Genomic DNA, 27,537 nt, shown 5'->3' with positions numbered 1-27,537 from the left:
CAGGTTTTCCAGCTACGTCCATGAACATGTTCTTCGACTCTCACCTTGTTTGAAACCCGCGGTTCTCAGTGTCCACCTTCCGTTTTGCCATTTTTGATGGGTATCTGAAAGCTAATGTCACTGTTATGGGAACGACTGCGAGACGAATAAATATTTAAATAAAGCGGCCGACTGCTTGGCGCGTCACCGTTGCATTGTGGGAAATGTAGTTTTGGTGCGTGTAAAAGATCTGCGGGCTCTCGGCTTGCTGCAGTCCGCGGGCCGGTTCTAATAATAAATCAATATCATCCCAGGGGCCACTGAAAACATTCTCGCGGGCCGGATTTGGCCCGCGGGCCGGCACTTTGACATATGTGATCTAGAATGTCAGGCACCTTTTGATAATCCTGGATACCTGTAGTAGTGATTAAATACGATCATATCTTGTTTTTCATAGCAGGAGGTGAGCGTACCTCTCCTGTCTGCCTGTCATGGTCCATACATGGTTGTCCATCCTTGGGGGAGTAGATGGTATACCTGCAAAAATAATCATAATATAAACTGACATTCAACAAACGCCGATTCTTTACAGCTCACCTTTTCCCAAAATTAATCTTTTTTCTCTCCTTCAGGGTTATAAACTGCCAGCGGACAAAGGAGTCGTAGAAAGGGTTCACGTCTGTGGTGATGAACGAGCGTCGCCAGTCCACCTGGGAGACCACAGGGCACATTAAATAACCATTCAACTTGTGTGGAAAAAAAATGCTAAAAATTCATTTGTACCTTGACGCCCATCATTTTGAGATCTTTCACAGCCAAAGGTGGGAAATATTCCAGCCAGTGTTCGGCATTGGCAAACTTGGTAATGTCGTGGTCTGACAGGCCGAGAGACCTCATGATGTTCCACTGGAAGGTGGCAGACCCGGACTTCGCCACTGCTTTACTCTAAGAGGCAAACACAATCACAAAATGGCAGAAACTGGAAATACACAGCAATAGCGTAATATTGTTTTTTAACTTCATATTTACAACTGCACAAACTAATGACTTGCAACCACAGAATATCACAAATTCAGCCTTTATGATCAAGCAAACATGTTTATTGTGAAACTCCCACCAATATATATATATTTTTCCCTCCTAGAAGGAGAAAAGGAGATATCTATTTGAGGCAGGCATTTAATTGTCTTAAATGGATGACGCCTCCGCCCAAAGGCTTATTTATTGGGACTATTAGAAGCCATAAAAATACAAATTTAAAGGCATCTCAAATTCAGACCTTCTTTCCCTTGGCTTTGTCCTTGATGATGATTTCATCACAAGTCTTTGGCTTTTCTTTCTCCTCTTCCTCCTCATCCGGAAACTGTGGCGGATTTCCGAACAGTTCCATCTCCCGCTTGAGCTTGTCTGCACAGGCCTTTGTGAAAAAGAGTGTTATCTTTTTTGCAGTGTTATTTACACACTGCATGCATGAGGCAATCTTCAGGAACTCACTTTGATCGGCATGCCTGTGCAGTGGAGACCAAATGGGAAAAGGCATTTCTTCCCTTTCAAGGACTGGTAGCCAACTGCAAACTACAAAACACACCATTAAACACGGGATGCATTTCCATGTCTGGTCTTCTTTCCCTTCCTAAATAAAGTGCATTTACCTCACACTTTGACAAGCTGAATGTGTGACCAAGATGCAACCTCCCATTCATGTAAGGGTAGGGAAAGGTGACAAAATACTTGTTTTTGCTGTGAAACAGAGTGACTGATTAAAATATGCAAGCAAAAGTGGGAGTCATCGCATCAGTGCATCAATATTCCCAAGTGACATTGCGCATCATCTGTCAATTTCCCATATCGAATGCGAGGGGAAAAAAATCCCCCAAAGCCAAACGCAAACAGCATTATGTAACCACGTGCGTCTCTTACTGTGCACTTTCCCCAATTGTTGTCGCTGCATCACTCTCAAAGGTTTTGTCGTTCTCCCATTTAGCCTGGATTTCGAGCTCAATCTTTCTCAAAAAGTCCAACTTTGCAGTTCCCTTACGCTCCTGGAAAGACATGGGAACCAAGACGTACATAAAAGCAGTGGCAGCTAGAACTTCAAATGCGTGTCTCAAAACGGTGGGACTATAACACTTCGCAGGGAAATCAAGCTTTAGAACCATTCTTTAGTTTAGGTTTCTGTAGTTACAGTACTTTGACTGTCGAGCCGTTTGCTAGCTGTCTTGCTGTTGCTACAAGCTACAGCATGTCAATGTAGTTGCAGTGCAAAATGCCCACGATGGCTGTATCAGGCCAATATTTTGGGAAAAAAACTACTCACAAAAGAATAAACTTACCGTCATTTTGGCACAACAAATATGTTACTCCGTTAGTTCGTAAAAAAAATAAACTCAAGCGATACACAAGAAGGAAAGGCAAAGGAAACCCACGCCACCTCTACCCGGCTGATGACACCACCATGCTACTCGCAAGGAACTCTGGGAGATGAAGTCCACGGAGGTGTCACATACATCACGCTTGCTCTCCGACAACGTAAATATTTTGGTCAACTTTATCTACAAAAAAAGACGGTGTTTTTTTCATGCGCAAATTCTATGCTTGTGATGATATTTTAGATATGTATGGTTCGGCAAAAACACGATTTAAATAAAAATAACGTCAGCGTGCAGTGCACGAATGAGTCTTTACAACACTTCAAGAGAGTTTACGTGCCGTAAACCGCTGCGGTACGATCTGCCAGTAGAGAGCAAAGGCCCCGAAGCTGACAAATTTATAGGCGATGAAAGCAGACGTTTCGGGGCTCCGTTTCATTTTTTAGACCGTGTTATCGTCTTCCTCACGATGATTATAGAGAATGTGGACGCTCTTAAGTCGTGGCTGGCAAAACTTCTGGAGCCAATGTGAGTGATTGAATTGAAATGTCATTTAGCTCGCACGCTACGTAGCCAGCTACTGTGTTAGCATCAATGAGGGGGGGAATTGCTGGAACCTCACCACCGTGGCCTATCGCTTGCTATTCAGTAACTAATTGACTTTCAGTTTCCTGTGAAATAACATGCTCACTGCGATCCTCGCAATGGTTGGACAATTAAATTCTATAACTTAATTGGCTCCTTCGAAAATAACTTTACTCTGTAACACAACTCCAAACTGCAGCACAGCATGCACCTTTCTGTTTGCAATTGTAGAAGCTCACTTGCATTCATATAGATGCAAAATGTGTAAACATGTCTAAGAGTGGACGGTTGCCACGTGTGTTACCATAGTTACCATCTCTGTCCCGTGAAATGGATTGTTAAAGTACTCTGTTTCTAGCTCATTTATTACATCATTTGAACACCTTTCTGACAAACTAGCCCTATCCGACATGGGATTTTTAAAAACTTGTTTTATTATAAGTATCCAAGTACAGTGAAGCAATTCAAACTCGGGCTTGAAAGTTGATCTATTTCTTGATTCGCAGATGTGATGCTGACCCCTCTGCGTTAGCCAATTACGTTGTGGCTCTGGTGAAGAAGGATAAACCGGAGAAGGAGCTCAAAGCGCTGTGTGCCGATCAGCTTGACGTCTTCCTACAAAAAGGTATTACTTTCTTACACTGCTGGAGCCACACTCACTTCTTTTATCAACAAAATATGTGCCTGTCACATTAAGTCAGAAACACAATCGCAAACATCACAACTGCGAGACACACGTTCCAGCCACTATTGCACGTGCCTGGAATCCTCCTGGAAAAACTCAATTCGTACGTGTCCACATTTGCAATGATTTAGTCCTCTGAAGGAGCCCATTGTTAAAATGGTTACAAGACATTTTGTAGCCTCCCTTATCAAAGGTTGCAGTTGTGTCACGGCTGAACTATTTGGAAATTATTCATTTATCTATTATGCATGGGGAAATGTTCACTTTTAACCAACTGTTGTTTCGCACAATAGCCACCAGCTTGTGAATCATGCCTAATCATGCCTAATGTTTTAAACTTGATAAGTTTTAATGGCTGTTTATAGTGGTTTGGATAGGTTGACTTTCCACTGCCAATAACTTTGTTAATTGAGAATGGGCATGGTCATAAGATGCCCTATGACAAATAATGATGACTTAACCTAATCTTTTATTTATTGTGTGATTCCAGAGACTGTAGGCTTTGTGGATAAACTTTTTGAATGTCTGACAAGCAAGAATTACCAGGGGAACTCTGTTGCCAAGGAAGCTCCAAAAGAAGTGGTGAACCTTCCTCCAGCGAAATCAGATGCAGTAGAAGTAAGAAGGAATCAGTTGCTTCGTTTCCATTTTCTGAACATACCGAGAGAGATAATTGCTTTTTTTGTTGTTATCATAAGATTGAGACTCCAGAGGAGGAGAGAGAAAACAGGCGCAGGAGAAGTCCTCTGAGGAACCGCTCCGACTTCAACGAATCCAGGTTTGAGTTTGCCTTCAGTTTTCCGCGTAACTAAACTACATAAACAACAATAGTTGTGCTACTCTAACCGTGACAATCCAAATGCCGATTGAACTGCCATTATTTTGTTGCTATGTGACACACTTTGTTCATCTCAGTATCGTGGAAAACCTAATTTTATGTCACAAATTGAATTCTATCAGTGAAACTTATATACTGTATATTCACTGCGCACTGAAATATTTAGTGATTTTATGTTTAATAATTTTGATGATTTACAGCTTATAGCTAGCCCTGTATGTCTAAACTATATTCGCATGCATGATTGTAAGTCAGATCGATGACTTTGAAAAGCTGCACTTGTAAGACGGCTGAATTTAAAGGCGTATATCCATTTCCGACCACACAGGAGTCGCGATGACAGGAGGCGGGACGAGCGCAAGAGGCGGGACTTTGATCGTCACGGCAAGGGCAGTGGCGATTCGCACCGCGAGCGGGAGCGGCATGAGCGGCGCCGGGGGAGCTCCCGCGGGAGGAGCAACAGCCGCAGCCGGAGCAGGAGTGGCAGCCGGGGGAAGAGCAGGGGACGAGGTGAGAAACGACAACAACCACAGCTCAGCAGAGGAAGAGGCTGTTTTTGAATCGGTGGGATAAAATGTGGACCGCTTTGCATGTACCTTACACGGGATTTAGCCACACAGCCCCGAATGTAGCCGACTATCGTCAAGGTTGGTTTGTTAGATGTGGCAGGAAGATCGTCTGTGTTCTGTTGTGTTACTTTTTTTGTCTTTCTGACAGACTTCAAGTCAAAGTTTGAGGTGGAGAGGAAGGACGCGGACGGCTACAACTCGTCCACCCCGGGCAGGCCCCAGCAGGCTCCCCAGCTCACGTCGCCACTCTTGCCCACCCCCCTGCACCCTTTCTCGTCCACTGCCGGCGGCGCGGGACCCGGCGGTATTCCCTTGGCAACGCATGCGCACATCCCCGACGGCACCACAGACAGCTGGTCCGGCTACTATGGCAAAGCGAGGCAAGACGGCGTTGGCAAGCCGTTCAGCAATAAGAACCCGTCACGCAAGCAGCGGTGCCGGGATTACGATGGTAACTACACAGTTACTCCTCTCGTAGTTTTGAGTTAATATTAGCAATGCCTTGAAACTGAAAGCTAATATGTGTGCAAATAAATCTGTCTGTCTGTCTCTGTGTGTGTGAGTGAGAGAGCGACTGTGAGTCTGCTGCATAGTCAACACACAAAATAGAGTACGATAGGTGAAATAAAATAGTGAAAAGGTCGCATTCACTTGGAAATGTCCTCATTTGCTTTTTTTGCTCTACGGATGCCATGTCTGCTTTACAAGTGGTGTGTGTTGTGACATCTAATATCGCCCAAAAAAAATCATCTTATTATATTTCATAAAATAGTAACACGACTGATTGCAGAGCAGATATTTGTTCTAATATTATATTGTAATAAAACAAATGATTAAGATATTTGTACAGTACTACTCTTTGTCATTCGATAAATGCATTTGTTTAAATAACACAATTGTAGTTTGCCCAAAGGGATTATTCATGGTCCTGTTTTCATGGCTAATGACCGCTAATGTTGATCACTCAGGCTATCGTCCCCAGTGGGGGAAGGCTCAAACACACCTCTCCAGAGGTAAGCAGTGTTAAAATATCCAGTGCCCCTGAAGGCCTCTCCTGTCATTACTGTCCAAGTGTTCAACCACAAGGGATCGGTTCCTCAGTGAAATTGTACAATGAATACTCTCTGGCTTAGCCTCCCAGAACCATAAGTCTTTGATGTTTCTCAACCCAACCACCACGAAGGCAAATCTTGTTTAGAAATTAGTACAGAAGCACGATGAACTTCTGCTTTTTGCGGCGTGGTCTGGGTATGGACTGAGCTTTGCCATGAATAACAAAGTCATTGACGCCACCACAAAAAAACTGTTTAGTTTTGTCTGGGTGCCACAAGATCTTGTCAAAGCACGATTTCTCTGCAATTGAAACTCCTCAACTAACTTCAACCTAGTTCCTTACCACAAGATGGCAGCAAAGCGTTTTTTTTTTTGTCTAAATGGAACTCTTCAACTCACTTCAACATAGTTCCTTGACAGCATCAATATGCAAAAGTTCACTTTATTTGCAGATTATTGTAGATTGATGTCAACTAGGAATTTTCTGACATTATCTTCTCTCCCCCATGCAGAAAAAGGATTTTGCGTCCGCGGCGACCTGTGCCCGTTTGACCATGGCAACGACCCTCTCATCGTGGATGACGTCAATCTTCCGAACATCATCCCTTTCCCACCGCCGCCCGTGATACCCCCCGGCGGCCTGCCCATGCCGCCACCCATCAACGAGCCGCCCCCTTCACTCAGGATACCACCGCCGCCGATGCCGCCCTACGGCCAGCCTCCGCCTGGCGTCTTCTCGTTGACTGGTGAGTATCGATCTGTCTCATCTAGCTTGAGGATGGTGCACCGCCCTTATTTTTATTTTATTTTTTAAGCTAAGAGCTACTTCCTGTGTACTGATCAATGCGAAGGGCTACCAACTTCAGCGACAAAAGTATTCAGTAGCTGTAGCCCTAATTACCATTGTTAATACATAATGCTATTTATTTTTGGCAAGAACTGATCGTAGAAATGATTTATTACAATGATTAGCAAACTGATAAATATCATTTTGCGACACTTGAAAAAAAAAAGATCACTTCTATAACATTCCTTGGACATCACGATGTCACATCACTGGTGAGCTAGTTTTCGAAAAGGCCTATAGGCTACCCAAGTGGTCTTGGGGGGCTACTTGGTTTCGGAGCCCGCCATGTTGGTTACCCGTGATGTAGATGCTTCTTACCATATTTCTTCTAATTGTCGTCATCCGAATAGCAAGTGCGCTGCCCCATTCGTCCCCAGGTACGTCACCCATTTGAGACAAGTCAACGGCTCTCTCTTCATGTGGTTGTTTTTATTGATTATTTTTTTTAAATATTTGTCATACAATTGTACATTTGCATTTGTTTAAATTTGCCACGAATGGAAATATGGTATTTCTATAAAGCAAACCCTCCAATTATAATGCGCATGGTATATGGTGCAATTACAACTTAAATGTCAATGACAAAAATGTGTATATACGCGCACGGGATATTTGGCTTCGTAGCACTTTGTGTTGTAGTCACTTCGACAAAGGTGTTCTGTAATGAATAGAATATAACACTCAGTAAATGCGCACATTGTGCACAGCAATAGCAGAACAAGGAGCTTTTTCCTGTCTTGCCGCGTTGAATGTCAATGAAAAGTGAGCAATTGGTAGATGAATTAAAGGCTGACCCCTGATGAGTGAAGCACTCGCTGTTACGAGACATCAGCTTGGGCTTGTGTCTCCATCAGGACCCCCTCCACTGATCGCAACCAGTGGAATGGAAACCCCCAATCACCAGTCGGCGATCACGTCGTCGCCTCCTGTCGGGCCACCCAGCGTGAGGCTGCCGCCTCCTCTTCCCCTGCCTCCTCCGCCTCCTCCCTCCTCTTCGTCGGTGTCGCTCCGTCCCCGATATGTCCAGTCTGAATGTAAGCAGATTGGAGGCTTGTCATGGGAATTCACCATTCATCGCTCATTTTGTCCACTCCATTTAACTAGCCGTTGATGTTCACTTGTATTTTTGGATTAGGATTTTTGTTTTTGTTGTTGTTGTTGTTGTTGTTGTTGTTGTCATTAGGCTGCAGTGTCGCCTGTTGACCTGAAAGTGGCAGTGCAACATTATATTTGTACATTGTTTTTGGGTTCAGTAAATTATGTTGTCCCTCCTGCCTCTTTTTCATAAATAAGTAAAACAGCTTTAATGCAATGCCTTGCTTGCAACATGACATTAAGTTCATTTTTAATCTTCAAAACCAAATACAATTTGACTGCCAAAAAAAAAACAAAGCTGATGTAAAACTCATTTTCATCTTGTTGAATGTACTGTTTGTCTTATATTTTTCATCCTGCATGCACGTTGTTACTGTCCAATGAAAAGCGCGCATCTGCAAGAGTTTTTTTTTTTCGTATGTCATATTTAAATTTCTCTTTTTTTATAACATAAAATTTTGCAATCTTTTCATTGGACGGTGATGACATATTTGGTTGTCAGTGTCATATTCATTTTGTCGAGTTTCATTTCTAGGATAATCATCACATGAATGTATGATCACGTTTGCATCGTCGTTCTCGGTTTGAATCTCTGCTACGACCTCCTTGTATGGAGTTCTGGATGGCTGGATAACTGTGTTTACTTGATTCTCTCTTAAGTATTTCAAAGCACCTTTTTGTGCTCTCAGATAACTACGATCCGGAGGGCTACAACCCGGAATCGCCAGGGCTGACTGGAGCCGGTCGCAACCAGTATCGCCAATTCATTCCCCGAATACAGACGCAGCGCCCCAACCTCATCGGACTCACATCTAATGAGGGACAAGGCTCGAGAGGTACCGAGTAGTCACATTCTCAGTGCTCACCGTCATTCATCCTTCACGATAGGACGTGCCAGATTGAGAAAATTGAGATAAAATTTATTTTTGCTACCTCAGCTGCCAATATAGTGATCCAAACGGAGCCCGCCACTCCTGCCAGCGCACCAGGAAGTAACATGACCTGTTTCAACTCGGAGCAGCACAACAGGAAGAGACCCATGGGCTGTATGCTAGCTGATGGACCCACGGCTAAAAAACCATGGATGCAAAAGTAAGAGTTGAAGGGTTTCGCGTAAAAGTCCCATCTTTTATCCTTCTTTAAATTTCAGCTTAGTTGTAATGTTGCGAAATCCATTTGTGCCAAAGTTGACAAGGAGTAGAGTTGTAATGATTTTTGCCTTTGTACAGTACAACTTTTACACAGTATTCACCAAGTGACTTAATTGTAAATCCAGCCTTCATTTTTAAAACTTGAATGGCAATCATAAATTCACAACCCCCCCGGCATTGTCAGGTCTTCACTTGCTGCTTGTTTGCACGTCCTGCTGCCTTCACTTTTTTCCTCAATCACTGAAAAGCATCCTCTACCATATTGAATTCATCATTTTTTTTTGTCTACTTGCTTAAAGAATTTGTTTCAAGAATTGGTCATAAGATTATATTGAAAATTGTCTCTTTGGCCAAACCCTTTTGAGCCACTAGAAATAGAGATACTACACATAACCATACTACACATAACCATTGCTATAAATACTTCATGGTAACTGCCATATGTTTGTGAAATAAATCAAAGCTAAAAGTCCAAACATCAATCTCACATTGATTGCTGTATTGAAAAACTATTTGGGGAAAAAACTCACTTCTACCCTAAAGATAAATATCTCCCTTTCCACAATGCACACAATGAAGAACTCGGTAATCTGTTGCATCATCTTGTACCGCTCTCTTGTTTTCAGGCCAAACTTCAACAACAAAGGCATTTTCCCAAAGAGGAACTTCCACGTGAACACCAAACTGGAGGTGCGCAATATCCCACCCGAGCTCAACACCATCACCAAGCTCAATGAGCACTTCAGCAAGTTCGGGACCATCGTGAACATTCAGGTAACCTCGTAAGCGGGAGGAATAACAGTCATGAGATTTTGGAAATGCATTTAAAATAAAATCATGGAAACACCCGAAATGGAGAGCAGACCTCCCCCAAGGCCAAAAAAAAAAAACCCCTCCAAAAATTCAATCCATCTAGGTCGTGTTTGGTGGCGACCCAGAGGTGGCGTTGATCCAGTTCACATCCAACGAAGAAGCCTGTCGGGCCATGTACTGCGCCGAGGCGGTTCTCAACAACCGCTTCATCAACATGCGCTGGCATCGCAAGTCCAGCATGCTGGGGAGTCACCAGCTGGAACAGGGCACAGGCAGTCAAGTCGGCCCGCAGGTAAGGCCAAGTGATGGAATTACATACAAAGTAGGGTCTGAATGAGTTTTAAAAATTACCACATTACATCTTATTGTGATTTAATATGTGACTATTATTTTTTTTTTCATGGTCCTCTTGACAAACACATGACTTGTTGTTTGTTTTGCAGGGGATCAAGCAGCACAATCCTGCTGCTTACGTGCTGAACAAGCATCGTTCGCCAGTAGCAGTCGGCACCACGAGCACACCTGACAACCTGAACCCCAACGCAGAAGCTGCCCATGTGCGTCTTCATCTCTGTGCATGTGTGCTTTGACGCCTGCTTGTGTTTCATTCCCATAGAATGCAGCTAAAAATGACCACGTTTTTACACAGAACTTCTTAAAAATCCCTTTCACAGTACTGTATGGCCCTTGGAGGACTGAAAAAGCTCCGGATAGCAAAAATGTTCTCCACCCATCCTCCGTATGCTTAGTGAAGTTGAAGTACTTAGAGATAAGGTTCAGCACGACATGTTCTTGAGGGTTATGGGCGAGTAGAAAACATGTTAGTGAATAATAATCATTTGTGTGTATTCAGGAAAGTTTTATGCAAGCAGCGCCGAAAAGTAAAAGTCTTGTTTGTGTCACGTCTCCCGGCTCCATGTGATGACCTAAATGTGTTGCTTTCCCCTTTCGCTGTGCACGCCACTTAGGTGGCGCCGGTGCTGACAAACACCCAGAAGGGTCCCTACGCTTCCACCCCGCTCAAGTTGTCCTCCAAGTGCCTTGGGAAAACGGCGAAAGCACTGGAAGCACAGGAAGCCCTGAAGAAGAAACAGGCACGTTCAATTTTTTAATACGCATCATGAGGGTGACGTGACGGTGTTTGTATCCGCATCTGTAAAATGCTGGAATCTGCTGTACCCCCCCCAGTTTAACGCCTTGTATTGTGCTGTTTGCTTCCATTCAGGAGGCGTTGAAACTACAACATGACTTGCGGAAGAAGAAGCAGGAAATGTTAAAGACGCAGATTGAATGTCAGAAGGTGAAAACGACATGCGCAAGGCCACACAGAAAGATGCTTTGTCTGTTTACTTTGCCAAAGTTCCACAATAACTCGACTAATTAATAAATGACATTGATGGACCATGTCAGTCTCTCACCACATGTCACTTCCGTTTCTTTTCAGGCGCTGATTAGCCGTCTGGAGAAGAACCGGGGGATGAAACCAGAGGAACGAGCCAACATTATGAAAACACTGAAGGAACTGACTGAAAAGATTGCCCAGCTCCAGAATGAAATGAATCCTTCCACCCAGGTCTCTAAAGCCAATCACAACCAGCCCAAGACCAAGACCGACGTGAGTTTGGGGGACCCCGCGAAGTGTTAAAATGTTCTCAGTCGGAATCCTGTGATGTTTAAGCGCTCCAAAAAGTCCTGGACGTAGGAACCAGATATATGCTAACAAAGCCGAGCTTCAAGTTCAAGCCACTTTTTCATCACTGTGTATTTTGGTTCATTTCTCACTTTGCAGGCCCAGAAGGAGCTGCTGGATGCTGAGTTGGACTTCCACAAGAAAATGAGCTCTGGAGAAGACACGACAGACCTCAAGAGAAAACTGGGCCAGCTCCAGAAAGAGGTAAAAAATTTGGGTTTTTTTCAAATGTTTCATTTTTCAAATTTCAAAGGCAGCAATTTTGCACCGTGAGTACAAACGTTCTGAGACTGAACATTTTATGACCCAGCAGCCTAAAACGTAGTTCCAGTTGTAATTCAATCTACCTTAACAAGAGTGCCGTTTTGGGGTTAGCACTTTGATCAGGTTCAGGATCTTTGAAGGAAGGGATCTGCGGTGCCAATATATATTATTTTTTTAACAGTCCATAATCAAGGATGAGTACAAGATCTATGGTGGGAGGTTTTGCAATAAGAGTCCCTGCCTGGGAAAAGGACTTTAAAGCCGACAGACATGCCGCAGATAAACGTCATGTCTCGTAGCTTATTTGAAGTCTTTTTTTTTTTTTGAGCGGAGAAAAAAAACGCATGCACATGCACCTGATTCTTTCATCGACATGATCTAACAACTGCGATGATACACTGAATCTTGACGGAAGCCTGCGACGATCGGGCGGGGTGGGGTCGCTGACGCACTTGTAGTGTGACGTCTCACACAAGACACAGAATTTATCTGGGAGCTTGACAGCACAAGCGTGGTGAATGACAAAAGAAATAGTGTCGTTTGAGAAGGCCATAGGTCATCTCAACCTCCCACTGGCCCCGCATGTGCCCTCCCACTGAAACACAACACAAGACAAGGCTTACTGTGTCACAACATTCGCAGAATAGGTACACAGCTTTTGAGAGTAACACCCTGCCAAACATGTATTCTCCCCCCCCCACCCCCACCCCAACCTTCCTTCCCTGAGGGTTCTAAATTAGCTAGTGGTTAAAAAATGCATAAACACCCCCCCACCACCACCACCACCAACCAAGCCCAAGCCTATCCTCCCTGTACACATTAAAAGCGCAGCCACTTTAGCAACCCCAGAGGAAGAGCTAAATGCTAACGAAGCCCAATCTGACACTCAACGCTCTCTCGCACCGATGGAGGCCGTCTCATTAAAGTTTAAGCCGCCGGGTACAAAAATCACGGGCGCGAGCAGTAAGAGTGGGGAATGAGTGGAGGACCAAATGGAAGGAAAGGTTTTTGAGAGGTGAGTAAGTAAACTTAAGAGATGTGAGCTGGGACGTCTAATTGAAAAGTGAGGAGAAAATTGAGAGAACCCAAGTCAAAAGTGCTATTTAAGTCCGGGGTTTCACAAGGGCGAAGCTTAAAGAAAAAAGACAATACAATTGAACACATTTCTAATGAGCATTGGTAACACATCAACTTTGTAGCATGTAACCTGTAATTTAACAAAAGTACAGTGGTACCTCCACCTAAGAACATATCTTCATACGAAATTTTCAAGTTACGAAAAGCCTCAACAGGAAAAATATTGCCTCTTGTTACGAAAGAAATTTCAAGATACGAAAGTTAAGAATACAGTATGGGCTGCTCCTCGCAGCTCGGAGATTCCTGGAACGGATTTGGGCATTTAAATGGAAATTGTGTTCTAGTTAAGAAATTTCTTCCAGAACCAAATAATTTCGTAAGTAGAGGTACAACTGTAATAACCATAAGGCCGAACATGCTGGACTTTTCACAATTGGCTTGTGAGAACTGAAAAAAAAAAAGTTTAATCCGTCCTTGGAAGGCTGTTTCAACTTCATAACATGAATTTGGGTCTCTAAAAGCCATGTCGGAAAAGAAAAACGCATGTTGTCTGCCATTTTGTTTTGAAGCACCCATTTTAGAAGAAGCCGGGAGTCCTTCAAAAAAGAAGATTTATATTCCGTTAATCAGAAATGTTAACACTAATCTGCATTCAACAAAAATCACACGGTTCTGCTTCCCTTTTGACTTTGACATGACCACAGCGTCATCGCACCTTTGTGGAATGTGAATCCTCATAAGTCTTTTCTTTTGTCGCGCCCTCCTTCCAGGCAACACAACTGGGCATCCTGCGATCCCCGACGTGCCGAGGCCGCGGCCGGGGGAAGATGCTGCTGGAAGCAGGCGCTATACGCGCAAGGGGCCGCAGCGGTTCCGTAAACCGCATGGTGGTGGACCACCGGCCCAGGGCTCTGACAATTGTGGGGGTCACCCAGGAGGAGAAGGAGGAGCTCACATCACACTTTGTGGTGAGAACGCAATGCAAGGGTTGTCTTTTAATGCTGATGGTTGCATGTGGAAAGCTGTTTGGGGTTGTTGTTTTTTTGTGCATTATCAGAAATTCGGTGACCTGGAGGATCTGCGTGACCAGGACGCCACCAGTGTCATCATGACCTTTAAGACTCGGAGTGAAGCCGAGAATGTAAGTGGAGTTCGTCTCTCTAGCTGTACTTTTTCGAACCCCTGAACTAAAGCTTTTTTTTTTTTTTCCACTCGCGTTGTCTAGGCAGCCAACCAGGGAGCCAAGTTCAAAGGTCGCGTGTTGCAGATTTCCTGGTACAAGCCCAAGACGCCCTCCATCACCACAGAGCCTGAGGAGGAGGAGTCCAAAGACGACGACAACGCGGTACCAACTGGCACAAACTTTCTTTTAATCAGGATTTAGTCATCCGAACTCGCTGTTCTGTTCAACAAGTTTGACGCGACATTTGCAGACGTGGAACTTTGGGACGTTTCAGTTGTACTAGACAGGTTTGGCTCTCTGCAGCGCTCCTTAATTTTTAAACTCAACGATGCTCTCAGTGGAAATTGAGTCTGAGCCCCTCGCAGCTAAAAAGCATCCTTGACCACTTGTGGGAAGCGACCCGGCTGTCAGGAGGAACCCTCTGCGGACGCTGCTGCACAGAGCTTTTGAGGCCACAGTCGAGTTCGGCCTTGTGACCTTAGGGTGCACTCCATTATGTCACATGACATTCCGAGGGCTCATCCTTCAAGGAATGTCACTTCGCACCTAGATGAAGTTGGAACACAATTCGTGCTGGGATGCCGGTTGACTTTCAAGTTGTTCCATCGGAAAGAACATAATCTTGATTGGTGATAATAAAGATTCCCTGTGTTACTAATATGGGGAAAAAAACATACACATTTCAAAGAAAGTACTAATATGCTTTGGTATGCTTTTATTAGCAGAAGGACGGTCGCTCTTATCGGCCTGGCGAGGAGGAAGAAGAGGAAGAGGACGACGACGAAGACGACAAGTACGAAAGCAGATCTTGGAGACGATGAAAGCCTCCCAATGACAGCGACAGAAATCGCCAGCGCGGTTAACCCTTAAGAACTCCTCTTCTCTTCTGCCCCCCCCCCCCCCCCAGTATTTTCAAGTCATTTTAAGACTAATGGAAGTATAACGTTTGCTTTTTTTGGAGGGTTCCCTCCATTCAACAAAAACAATCTCACTTTTGCTGAGAAAGCCGAAGGTTCGGTTTTTAGGGAGAGTTTAAGTGTGCTTACTTTAACTGTCAGTAATGCACAACATTTGCGTCTACTGTGAAAAGCTATTTTTATACACAGCTGTATTTAAGATTTTGTTTTTGTTTGTTTTGGGGGTTTTTTTGGAGGGTGGGGGACAAGTTGGTCTCAGTTCAAAGACCACATGTTTAATTTATTCCTCCCGACTCTTCCCTGCTTCTTCATTTTGATGGCTCAAGTCTGTCACAGCCCCACAACCCCTTCCACACATTGCCCCGACAGCGCACCAAAAATTTGATTTGGAAATTTAAAAAAAAAAAAATGTAAGCCACAAATGCTCATAAAATAGATCTCCATTTTATAAATTTAGTACGTCCCTGAAAACTAAGAGGATCGCCGTGTAATCATTTACTGTAAAGAATTATTTTATTTCCAACCTCTGCTTCTCAAACAGAAAACTTAATCATTCATAAATATCCATAGACAGATTTTTGAATGTAAAAAATGAAACCCTTGATTTTAACAGAGAGCGAGAGAGTGAGTGAGAGAGAATTTCTTTCTTTGCCTTACACCCGTCGGCCACTCGGCGGAATCTTTTTTATTTTACAATATTTGTGATTCATTTTCTTTGGGGGGGCCGGGTGTTGTGTAAATTTTGTACATTTGCTTAAAAAAAGTCAAATGTTGAGAATTTTTCCCCCCTTTTTTTTTTTTTTGGTTGGGGGGGTGTCATTTTTCTGATATTTTAAATCAGGAAAAACACCAATGTAGTCCCATTTCATTACATCTGTCCGCCTGGAGGATTATTTCAAGTTTCCTCCTGTCCTGTCTCAAAATTCAATTGTAATTCACATCGATTACATGCACTCTCATGTGGGGTATTGATTGCATTTCTATTTTTCAGTCATGGAATACTAAAACCAAAAGAATATTTATTGAACTTCCTGCATGTAAATACACTCACTGTGTCCTTTGGAGTCATCCTCACACCTTGATTACTTTTCTCTTTCTCACACATCCCGAATAGGTTCCTTATTGATTTTAATGAGGACAAAGTAACTTGGTTCTTGTATATTCAGAGAATTTGCTCTCTATTCCACTTTTTTTTTGTACTTGTGTGTGTGTGTACGCTCATACACCGTAGTGTAAAAAAAAAATGTATGTTTATCGGATAATAGTTTTGGATTTGTTACTGTTTATATTTGCAGGATGTGGATTATGATAATGATGTGTTTTCTTCATGTCATTTTGTTTGTAAAAAGATGAATTTCTAATTCACGAGCATGTTTGCTTTTGCCAATAAAGACAAAGGAATGGGCTGCTTGCGGGAAAAAAAAACAAGAAAATTAAAGGAGAAAAGAAAAAAAATACAATTTGATCTTGGGCAAAAAAAAAGAACAAAACAAAAAAAAAACAAACTTAAAAGATGAAAAAAAAATAAATATTGGCAAGTATGAGGGGGGAAGGGGAGCAAAAGCATTCCAGGAAATCTCATCTTAAAACTGCTGTGTTGTCTTGTCATTTTGCACCTCAGATTTTTTTTTTGTTTTGTTTTTTTTCCTCAAAGTGAGGGGCATATATGGTGAGGTCACCCACATTAATACAGGAGTCAGACTGCACCGTCGTCTATCACTACCCTTGTTGGGAAGCTGGAACGCTGTGCCCCACCTTGGTCCTATCTATCATATCGAAAAGGAGCCACAGCCTATGTCAAACTTTTAACATGAGTCCATGGGTAAAAGTTTGTGTGCCCCAGACCTGAAAAATGTCGCAGAATAAGAAAACAGAAATGGATAAAATCAGATTATCAGAAGCGAGGCTCAGACTGTAAAAGACGTCAACCTAAAAAAAATAAAAGCAGACAGCGTCATCTCACCGACACAACACGCCATCTTCAACATCAGCGGCCCACGCACAATGACAGCTCCCAAACAATAACCAGTCAATAATAAATGACCCCCGGTGCCTATATTGGGGTTAGATAGTGAGGGTGAGAAAAGGGATTTCATGCTTTATTCAAAGAAAAATGCCAGTTGACAACTTATGTGTGTGGTGACATGCAGTCTCGGTAGAGTACTCGAGGATAAGCACTACTAGATTGTAGTCTTGCATTCATTAGATGCACACGTCATCTATCCAGCCATTTTATTCACCACTTTTCACAATTACAAAACCAGGGCGGTTATACTATCCGGAACCCTATTAAATGTGGGTGCCCGCCTCTTGTCGACACCAGTGTAATGCATATTAACCCTAGCGTGGTAATGGATGCCGGCCTGCCCGCCATGCTGCTTATTGCATTATTGACAAGTTGAAAGAAGCGGACGTGAGCAGCAGGATCAGATGGAAGCACGGAGACATCATTCCTTTGCCGCTCGTTTGTGACTTGTATAATCCCGTTGAGCGATTCTCAACATTTTCCAACCAAGTACCTCCTGAAGCATACTTACAGTGGCTTGTACTTTAAAGTTAAATATAACTGAATTGTACTAAAATATTTACTGCACTGCGTTTATCGAGGTTGATCAGAGGCACTTTAAATGATGTCTGCTAACTATGACAAACCAAGAGTTTGAATGTGATTGTTATGAAAGAGTGCGCAACCCCATTATCCTTATTTTTTTTACCATTTGTGTTAATGACGGATTTTTTTTTTAAATCTTGGTCGCTTTTTTTTTTTTTTTTACATCATAAAATCCTGCCACTTGATGAGGGGTGTGTAGACTTTTGACACCCTCCATACTGTTTTTGCCAACGCTACTTTCTTAACCATCATCCAGTGCGCGGCTACAGAGCGATGTCGAGCATTATATCGCGCATGCGCAGAGGCTCACCTGTTGTAACTGTAGCTGAGAAAAGTGCAAAAGGAGGGAGGTGAAAGAAGACGACGGAAACGGGGAAGGGGGGGGGGGGAGAGGGAGGTGTCGCTGTGGGCAATACAGACGCGCTCAGTCCAGAGCGGGACAACCTGCGGAGAGAACGCAAGGAGGACGAGGGCAGAAAAAAGACAAAAAGATGTTGATGATGACCGTGGACGGGAAGCAGCACTTCGGCCTTCACGAGGGCATGCGCAGTGTGCGCGCAGAGGGGTCTCAGGTAGGTCGACACCTGGGGAAGGGGTATGGGGGGGGGGGGGCAATGAAAGCAGGAGGACGGGATGGGAGGGAGTAATCACAAAGGGAGAAATGTGTAAATGTGATTTGACATGACTTTGTTCCATCCGATACACACTCCTCCCTCCTCCTCGCTTCCAGATTAATTTTTATGACCCTCCTCTCTGACACAATTCCCCACTGACTCCCCCACCATGCGCGCTCCTGCTCGCAGCTCCAGGCCAATATATTGGGGGGCGGCATGGAGGAGAGCCTGCTGGCTCGGGCGGAGGCTCTGCAGGCGGCGGCTGACAGCATCCTCGTCTCCCAGGCAAGGAGAGACGCCAGCTTCCATACCATGAGCGGCGTGCCCTCCTGCACCGCCGCCTCCTCCTCCTCCTCTTCCTCCACTGTCTCGTCCATCATCGCCTCGCACCATCACCACAACTTCCAGAGCCACCAGCTGGGACCGAGCCTGGAGGCCGGGGACCTACTGGAGCACCTTTCCAGTAGCCTGGGGGTGACTGGGATGGGCGCACCCGAGCAGGGTGTGACGCACCACCACCAGCACCCTCATCACCACCATCACCACCACCACCACCACCTCCAGACCATGGGGCAGCTCCACCAGGCCATGGCGGCCATGGGCCACGCGCACCCGGCCGTCCCGGCGCACAGCGACGTGGAGTCGGACCCGCGCGAGCTGGAAGCCTTCGCCGAGCGTTTCAAGCAGAGGCGCATCAAACTCGGCGTGACTCAAGCGGACGTGGGCTCGGCCCTGGCTGACCTCAAGATCCCCGGCGTTGGCTCCCTGAGTCAGAGCACCATCTGCAGGTTCGAGTCGCTCACGTTGTCGCACAACAACATGATCGCTCTCAAACCCGTGCTGCACGCCTGGCTGGAGGAGGCGGAGGCGGCGCACCGGGACAGGAGCGCCGCTGCGCCGGAGCTGCTGGCGGGAGGGGGCGGCGGCGGGGCGGAGGACGCAAGGCGGCGGAGGCGAACGTCCATCGCCGCCCCGGAGAAGCGCTCCCTTGAGGCCTACTTCGCCATCCAGCCAAGGCCGTCGTCGGAGAAGATCGCCGCCATCGCCGAGAAGTTGGACCTGAAAAAGAACGTGGTGCGCGTATGGTTCTGCAACCAGAGGCAGAAGCAGAAGCGCATGAAGTACTCTGCCGTGCACTGACTTCAAAGGTGTCGTCAGCTGCTTTTTTCCATTGGTTCATAATGAAAACCCCATTGGATTAATTCAACACGGCGGCTCTTCACTTCTGATATTTGGGATTATCTCCTCCATTTTTCTTCATTTTATTGCACTTTTTCTGCGGGGGGGTCCTTAAAGTTTTAGGGTCCAAGGGAAATCCAACACCTCATAATTTTATGTCATTTACACGTGCGCTATTGAAATGATATATTTTTTAGACTTTTTAACTATAGGTGCAACAATCAATATATTACTCAACAACGAGTCAATTCTCAAATTAATCGATTGATAATCGATTAATCGTTTTGAGACCTTGTTGAATTTAAAATGTTCTTTCTCTGATTTCCAGAGGCCTACCTAAAAATCAACGGATTATCTTTGTGGTGAATCAAAATAAGACACGTGAAAACATCTGCTTTTACTTTGGGAAACAAACATCAGCATTTTCGCCTTTTCTGAAAATAGTGACTGACAACCATATACTTAAGCATCTGACTTTATTCAGTTTAAGAGATTTGGTGATGGAAACGCTTGTAATAGCTGTAAAAAAAACAACAGGAAAATTGCAAGCTGGATGCAACATATTTTGCAAGAAACGTTGAGTAGGCACACTTTCTTTGCATTAAGCAGGCCACAAAAAGTAAAGTGGCCTTAAGATGGACACTTGTGGTTTGGCCAGTTCCTATCACCTGAAGAACTGGGCGTATTTCAATCTTAAAAATCATTACAGAGCTTTTAAATGACTTATCATGACTCACCGCCCAATCCTCACGAGCACAGGCATGCCCTTCAAGAAATGACACGGCTTCATAACAATTTATTGCAAATTATTATCCAGACCCCCCCTCCCCCCACCAAACCAAGGCTCGCGGACCCCAGTTGGGACCCCCTGTTTTTTGAAGCATTAAAAGCGAACTTGGTGAACACACGACTGTGCTGTATAAGATAAATACACCGGACACTTTAAGTCACAATCAGGGATATTTATGTCACTTTAGAAATGTTACAAAATGGATTGTTTCAATGTCGAATACTGAGTGTGTGCTTGTTGACATCATTTCAAAGCATCCAATGTGCAAAAATGTTCCTGAAAGTGATCTCGCCACCTCCACAACCCGAAGGAATGATTTCTGTGTGGAATTATCTGTGTTGAATTATGAACATTCTATATTTTAGGATCGTTTTTGGAGCATTGCAATAAGCGTTTCTGCATTTCTAAAAGCCAGCAGAGATACAGAACGCTCGTCAGTCAATCTATTAGGTTGCACCTGCGCAATGCAAAAACAATGCTCCATTTTATTCATATTATACTTCAATTGATTTTTCTTTCCTTTGTGGGGCTGGAGGGCGGCGTAGGTTGATTATAATATCGTTGGTGGATTTGGTATGTGTGCCTAATATTGTGGCTGGCGAGCATATGCGCGCGCGCGCGCACACACACACACACACACACACACACACACACACACACACACAAGACAGCACGTTATTGAAAGAATTGCTGCACCTTCAACTTTCACTTTTTAAATGGAATAAATGACTGGTTATTTTCTAAAAGTCGGTAATTGTGTGACTTATTTCAAACAGGGGACTATTGGTGGTAATTAAAAAAAAACCCGAACAGCTGTGTGATTGCCGTTTTAGGGAAGGTACACAAATTGTTTCATGACTCTCCCTATAGGGATTGAATATGCATCCTCGTCTAACTTAAAGGTATAATTTTCCGTTTTTTTTTTTAATTTATGCACAAGGATGAAACATTTGATTCGTGCACTTTCAAACGATGAATGAAGCGTCATGACGACAGATATTAATAGGGGAGAAGAAGAATTTGCAGTCGTGTGAGCACGGACAAAGATGATGAATTCATTCCTTTTGCAACTATCCCTAATCAAATGCGCATCGGGTGTGTTCAGAACCACATTTATAGATTTATAAGTGGTGGGGGACGCATCAATAGGAGGTTAAACAGGGTCTGCGTCATGTGAATAATGGATGGGCTGCTTGATACAAGAAGCGACCGTGCTGGTAAGTAGAGCTGAAGGCTTGGCGCGCGCGTGTCATGTGGCGACGGAGGGGCACTTAAATTATTTACACGGCACGTTGTCATGCAACAAGCTTGCATTGAAATGTTTTTGTTTTGCTTTTTTTGGGGGGGAGCGAGGCCTGCGACTTCCAGCAAATATCGCAGAGGGAGGGACATGTTGACCGAATCGGGAAGAAAGTTGCTGTTGGTCAATGGGGTGGGCAAAATGACCAAAAATTATCTTTACGCACAATAATAAAGATTTATTGATTCATTGCACCCTATTTACGTCGTGTTCAAAGGCCGTCGGATGACTTTACGATAAGCTTATTCAAATTACTGCACACAAAATGGCTGACGATTTAGGGGCGGCGAAGGGTAAGGGAATGCAAGAGGGGAGAGCGGCGTGTATGGTTAAGGTGTGTGTGTGTGTGTGTGTGTGGGGGGGGGGGGGGGCATCCCAAAATCAATAATTCATTCATAGCCAGTAGCACCAAATGAGAATGAGGAAGACGGCTACCTCGCTACTCTATTAGTCATCTTCTATCACCATCATGACAACTCACTATCAACACACACACTCACACGGAACTTGAGGATTGGATGATGGATGTCTTCTAAATGGAGATGATGTCCATCTGTCTGCGACTTCTGTGCTTTTCTATAGTGAGAGCCTAACTGATCGACAGCATCTAGAAATAAAACAGAGCATTTGATTGGCTCCATCGTCCAAACTTGCAGCACACTGAAGGGTGTTTCTAATATTCGGCCTCGATGTTATTCCTCTGCGCCAGTGTGTTTTACGTTGCGGCCAGTGAGAGATTAAAATTTAAATTTTTCACGCTGATATATATATATATTTTTTACGGTGGCAAAAAAAAAATGCGGCATGTGATTAACAATAAATAAATAAGTGGAATAATTAAAATGCAAAAAAAAAGCCAACAAAAGAAACCCTGAAAATCAAATGAAATTCAAGCACGAACATGCGGTTTAATAAATTCTATACTGTATTTATCTAGCATCTATTTCCATACTTTAGCTTTTTTTCATTGTTCCTGATTATTTTTTTAGGACATCATGTTCCCAGTGTAATATGCCACATTCTTCACAGAGGATAAAGAATATATACCTGTGAGTATTGCTATATTATCTGTCTGTACGTGTTCAATTGTGTTCAGATATCTATTGCATAAAGGGAATATAAAACTGTGACAAAGATGCTTTTTGGTAGCCAGACTATGGCTTTCCCATTGTATTTGCGTTAAGATAGTGAAAGCACAACTAAGTGGTTTCTTTAAATACACATGCAAATGTTTTATGTTTAGTTTGATGGCATACTTCAACTGGGAGTGTCAATAAACAACTTTTATTAAAACTTTTTTTTTTTCACAAGCTGCCAAACAAACGGCTTGATGTCAAGTCAGTTGAATTCACTGCCACCAGACAGCGCTTGTTTATCTGGATTTTGCTCTCAGGTCAAGAAAAGTAAAAATAAATTCTAAAAACATATGAAACGACAGCCCATATGTTGAAAAACTTAAAAGGGGCCTCTCGGATATCAAGGAATCACCGCACGTGGTTTTAACTGGAACAATATTTTTGATTTTTGTAGGCTAATAGCTAAATATGTTGACATTCATTTTTTTCCATCTGAGAGAAGTCAAAATCTAGCTCAGTCATCTTAAAAAAAAAATGCTATGAAATGTGTTGTCAATGCTATTATGTTACATAAACACAATGTGCAAGGAATCCCCACAATGCAAATCTTGGAAGAATGTGGAATCCCGCATCTAAAGGACGAAGGGAGGAAAGGCGATATTAGAGGCGCTCTTGCTTAATTCATCCTGCAGGCTCGCAGAACACTACGATCCACTCCATTCATAATTTAAACTGCTCTCCATTATCAAAGTGCCTTGAGGAATAAGTTTAGCCAGCCAGAAATAATTCACATTGGTGTGATTTCTTTCTCTTTTTTTTTTTTTTTTTAAATATGTTAAATCAGGTGATGGACTGAAGAGGAAGTGAGTGCAGTTATTTAATCTTCAAGAAAAAGCATGTGGAAAGTAAAGAGGAGGAAAAGGAAAGTACCGGTAAGTATACAGCGGAAATCCAAGCAGGACAAGTTTGACATTCCGTCATCTCGACTGTCCAAACTTAGCATGGCGTCAAGGTACGCGCACGTCCCGGCAGTCTAAAACAAAGATGACGCTGAACCAGTGTGACAACAGGGAGTCCCCGTGGGACCCTCAACCACAAGACAAGGAGGCCCCCGTGTGTTGCGTGCAAACGGGAAGGTAGGCTGACATCATCAAAAACACTTGGAAGATTCACCAGTGGAACATTTGTTGACATCTCCCTCAAACTTGGGAATTTAGGAAAAAGTTGGGATGCAGTCCAGCCATCCATTTTCTTTCGTGCTTATCATTAGGGAATCAATTGCAGCAGAATCTGAGGTGGGTGTGTGTGTGCGTCTGTGTCTGTGTCTGTGTCTGTGTCTGTGTGTGTGCGCGTGTGTGTGTGTGTGTGTGTTTTATGATGGCATTTTTTATGACAGTCATTTTTTTTTTCAGAAATCACCAAAAACTGAACCATATTGTGATTGAATGATCTGTTTAACCGAGGATGCAGGCAATGTCCGGAAAAAAAAAAAATCTTCAACAAAACAATCAGGTTCCAATAAATAATAATATAACAATAATGATAATCAATGGCAGTTAAAATAATATAAGAATAATGACAATCAATGGTAGTCAAAAGTCTACATGTTTTTTCAACGATGACATTTAATCTATAAGGAGGAAACAAAGTTTGATTAAAGTTAAAAAAAACACTTCCAATCATGTTCCAAACAAAATCTGAACGTGATCAAGATTTTTTTTTTTTACAAAACGACAGTAATGCCTTCCGTATTCGTAGTAATCATGCTTCTTGAAGGATATTCGTTCGAAGACGTGGTTGAGTCTCAAAGAGAAAAGCATGGAAACAAGGAAGTCAGAAGTGTTACAAGATGGCGGAGAACACAACAATGGCACAAACCGCCTCCCTCCTCCCCTTCTTTGAAGACTCACATGAAACGCAGAGCTGAGGGCCCTAGAGGACGGCCCGTGGCAGTTGCGGCAACACCACCACCCCCCCGCCAACCTCGCCGTCTGATCCCAGAGGCCCCGGGCCCTCAAGTCAGGCCTGAGGCTACTGGACCAAAAGCAGCTGACTGCACACAAAAAGAGAGAAAGAAGGTTAAAAACAAAACATCAAGAAACATAAAAATGTCTTTTAACGCCCAATGTGCGTGTTGACACAGTTATGGCACGAAGAGGTTGAAACAAGCGCTGACTGAAGGCACTTTTGTCTGATATATTTATATATACAGTATTTGATATATATTTGTCTGATACCATCCAACACAAAGATATCTATTGTCGCCAACAAATGTGCTTAAAAAAAGAGGTAAATTCTACTCAAACATATGAGCAAGCTGTCAAGTGCATGCCACAGCAACAGGTGGCGCTAAATCCCCAAGTGCCAAGATCATCATAACCAATCAGTTGGTAGAAGTAAGTCATTTCCAGGAAAAGACCGAAAAACATTAACGTGAGTAGTTGATTGATTTTAAAAGTTTTGCGATTCTTTTATCATTTCGATTTAAAAAAAAAAACGGAGGGAATTTCTTTTTAACTGCAGTACTAATGAGCATCAAGATTCAATAGTGTGCGCGCGCACACCCTGAATTTGGCACATGTATGTGACCAGCAACAAGAAGCGTCCTGTGCACCCCTCCTCCTGCCCATATAGCGCTCACATTGCATCACATCACCCAGTGACGGCTGCAAGAGGGAGAAGAGTGCTGAAACGTGTTCGTCCCAGAGAACTGTGCATCTACCCTCGTGTATTTCTGGGACTGGCCCGAGTGCTTGAGTGCACCAGCCCAAGACAACAGTTTCTTTAAGACTTCTTTGTGGGCTGAATACTTAACTGGAGCTTATTCATATTTGATTACAGCTTCAGAGTCAAAGTAGCTAATAAACAAATTAGCTAGTCTATTAAAAAAAGGAATGATAGATAGAATTGAAACTGTTGGAGAGTTTAGTGCTTGATGTGATGGTAAAGTGGAGATTTCCAGTTGAGATTATTAGACACGATTAAAGAAGACAAAAGAGGAAAACCTGCTGATATCAAATATTCAAAACCAAATTACAGTAACACCCTGTGATTAGTAACATTTTAGGTTGCTTTGGCGTTGAGAGTGAGTCCAACCTTCACATAAAAAAAATAAAAAAAACACATCTGCTCCCCATTCACACCTGAGACATTGAAACACCAACTAATCATATGACATGACATTAATTTAGGAAAATGGCCAACATCGGTCCAATGGGTACATTTTCACTTCGGTGTGTATTCACTTTTGTTGCTTCTTGTCGGTGATTTCGATATGAACGGCTGTGTATGATTGAAATTATTCCTTAAACCACTTGAATTGCTCAATTACAACAACATAAAAAAGTCGAAGCATTTTTTTATTCCACATGGACTAATGTTACTGCATAGACCACAGTGTAGAAATGAGTTCCCCACGCGACAAAGACATTGTACTCCCCCTGGCGGCCATCTACAGATGCTACTTGGCTACCTTCCCTACAGGAAGTGAGATACCCTGGCTGGGACTCACCAAATTAAGACAAGAAAATGTAGCAAAGAACCCCATCTGTGTCCCTTTTGTTGTTCTCTCATTCATGCTCTCCTTGTCAAAATTGTCTGTGTAGGTTGGAAAAAAAAAACCCAAATACAAATAAAAAATGCCCCATGACCAAAAGTTTGTGAACCACTGGTCTCGCCTATACCATAAGAATAAAAAAAGGTTACAAACACATTTCATGAGTGGGCAATAAGATTTAATTTTCTCTTTTATTGGTAGGAATACATTAAATGTGCCCTTTAAATACACAGTATATAATAAATAGATGAATTCCAAGGGATTGGGGATTGCGATTCGACGCTGTTCAAGTTGATGAAGTACAGTAGCTGTTTTATAAACCAGGGGGAACACATTTAATCCTGAGGAAAACATCATTCATGTAAACATTTTCAAGGTGACCTTTGCATCTATTCAGACGGCTGGGTTGCATTGGTGGGGCGCACGGTGATGCTCGCTGAGCCGAGCGTGTTTAGGTATCGGATGCATCCGATTAGATCGTCAATGAGAAAAGACATTGGGTATTTGTTGCCCGTCGCTTGCACTTGCTGTTGGACATCTTTGCATTTGAACTGCAACACAAGATAATGGTCAGAGTGATGCCCGTGCCCCCTTGCCCCCCCCCCACCCCCCCAAAAAAAAAACAACAGACAAAAGGTTCTCCTTACTTCTTTCAGATCATTGTACACCTTCAAATGTCTGGCAATCTCCTTGGTCTCTTGAGGCTTGTCCATCAGCTCGTGAACTTTGCAGAAGAACTTGGCCTGTTGGAACAAATCAAAATGATCATTATGCATGAAAAAAAATTGTGTATCTGTGTGCCTTAACATCCAAAAATATTGACAGAAATGATCTCATCCTCACCTCACAGTTTTTGCTGCCTTCTGCCAGATGTCTCAAATTTTGAAAGTCTCCCTGTGGGGGCGGGGGGAAAAAAGTAGAATTTAAAAGTAGAATTTTAATTTATTTGCACTATATATGTATACGTTTTGTTTTTTTTAAAAGAGTTATTGAGGACTGAAACTGTTTCACTTACCGTGGGTAATGATATGTTGCGATCAACCAGGTCGATGATGGGTCTGAGTTTATGCTCAACTCTTCCACGGGCGGGCTTGATTGGAGCGGGATGGCCCAGCAAGGCTGTGGAGGACATCATCAGGAGCGCCACTGTCATCATTGTCATCATTTTTGCTTGTAGGAAGACCTTGCCGAAATAAGCTTGAATCGAGGAATCGCTTCAATTGGCAGCTACGAGCTCATTCTGACACCTCAATCACGAGCACGGGACTTATACTCATCTTACCCCACCCCTTTGAT

At 43.4% G+C, this 27,537-nt stretch overlaps 3 protein-coding genes across 4 annotated transcripts in view; 2 read left to right on the top strand and 1 right to left on the bottom strand.

Annotated features, from left to right (window-relative positions):
* The window catches only part of lars1b (leucyl-tRNA synthetase 1b), a 15,389-nt gene extending 12,940 nt beyond the window's left edge, over positions 1–2,449 (bottom strand). Inside the window, exons 1-8 of the mRNA XM_019864140.1 lie at positions 2,313–2,449; positions 1,900–2,021; positions 1,632–1,719; positions 1,474–1,554; positions 1,259–1,396; positions 763–924; positions 577–689; positions 453–516 (exon numbers count right to left, since the gene is read on the bottom strand). Coding sequence (XP_019719699.1) covers positions 453–516; positions 577–689; positions 763–924; positions 1,259–1,396; positions 1,474–1,554; positions 1,632–1,719; positions 1,900–2,021; positions 2,313–2,318 — 774 coding nt within the window. The 5' untranslated portion in view covers positions 2,319–2,449. The remainder of the gene's footprint in view (positions 1–452; positions 517–576; positions 690–762; positions 925–1,258; positions 1,397–1,473; positions 1,555–1,631; positions 1,720–1,899; positions 2,022–2,312) is intronic.
* A 234-nt stretch (positions 2,450–2,683) lies between these two features.
* rbm27 (RNA binding motif protein 27) lies at positions 2,684–16,543 on the top strand. 2 transcript variants are annotated; one of them, XM_019864149.1, is made up of 21 exons: positions 2,684–2,876; positions 3,440–3,558; positions 4,109–4,236; positions 4,317–4,396; positions 4,785–4,966; positions 5,174–5,476; positions 6,591–6,824; positions 7,780–7,959; positions 8,710–8,856; positions 8,959–9,112; positions 9,798–9,945; positions 10,088–10,276; positions 10,428–10,541; positions 10,953–11,078; positions 11,210–11,284; positions 11,429–11,599; positions 11,774–11,878; positions 13,786–13,983; positions 14,073–14,156; positions 14,241–14,360; positions 14,921–16,543. In XM_019864149.1, the coding sequence occupies exons 1-21, from the start codon at positions 2,818–2,820 to the stop codon at positions 15,017–15,019; spliced, it is 3,015 nt and encodes a 1,004-aa protein (XP_019719708.1). In that variant the 5' UTR covers positions 2,684–2,817; the 3' UTR covers positions 15,020–16,543. The 2 variants fall into 2 exon arrangements, with proteins under 2 accessions (XP_019719708.1, XP_019719709.1); XM_019864150.1 differs by lacking the exon at positions 7,780–7,959.
* Positions 16,544–18,438: 1,895 nt separating this feature from the next.
* pou4f3 (POU class 4 homeobox 3) lies at positions 18,439–19,925 on the top strand. Its single transcript, XM_019864228.1, has one exon. The coding sequence runs from the start codon at positions 18,557–18,559 to the stop codon at positions 19,478–19,480; it is 924 nt and encodes a 307-aa protein (XP_019719787.1). The 5' UTR covers positions 18,439–18,556; the 3' UTR covers positions 19,481–19,925.
* Positions 19,926–27,537: the final 7,612 nt, after the last annotated feature.

The sequence above is a fragment of the Hippocampus comes genome, unplaced genomic scaffold (genome assembly GCF_001891065.2).
Source record: "Hippocampus comes isolate QL1 unplaced genomic scaffold, H_comes_QL1_v1.1 scaffold57, whole genome shotgun sequence".
Taxonomy (NCBI): domain Eukaryota; kingdom Metazoa; phylum Chordata; class Actinopteri; order Syngnathiformes; family Syngnathidae; genus Hippocampus; species Hippocampus comes.
This window is presented reverse-complemented; position numbering and strand designations above follow the sequence as displayed.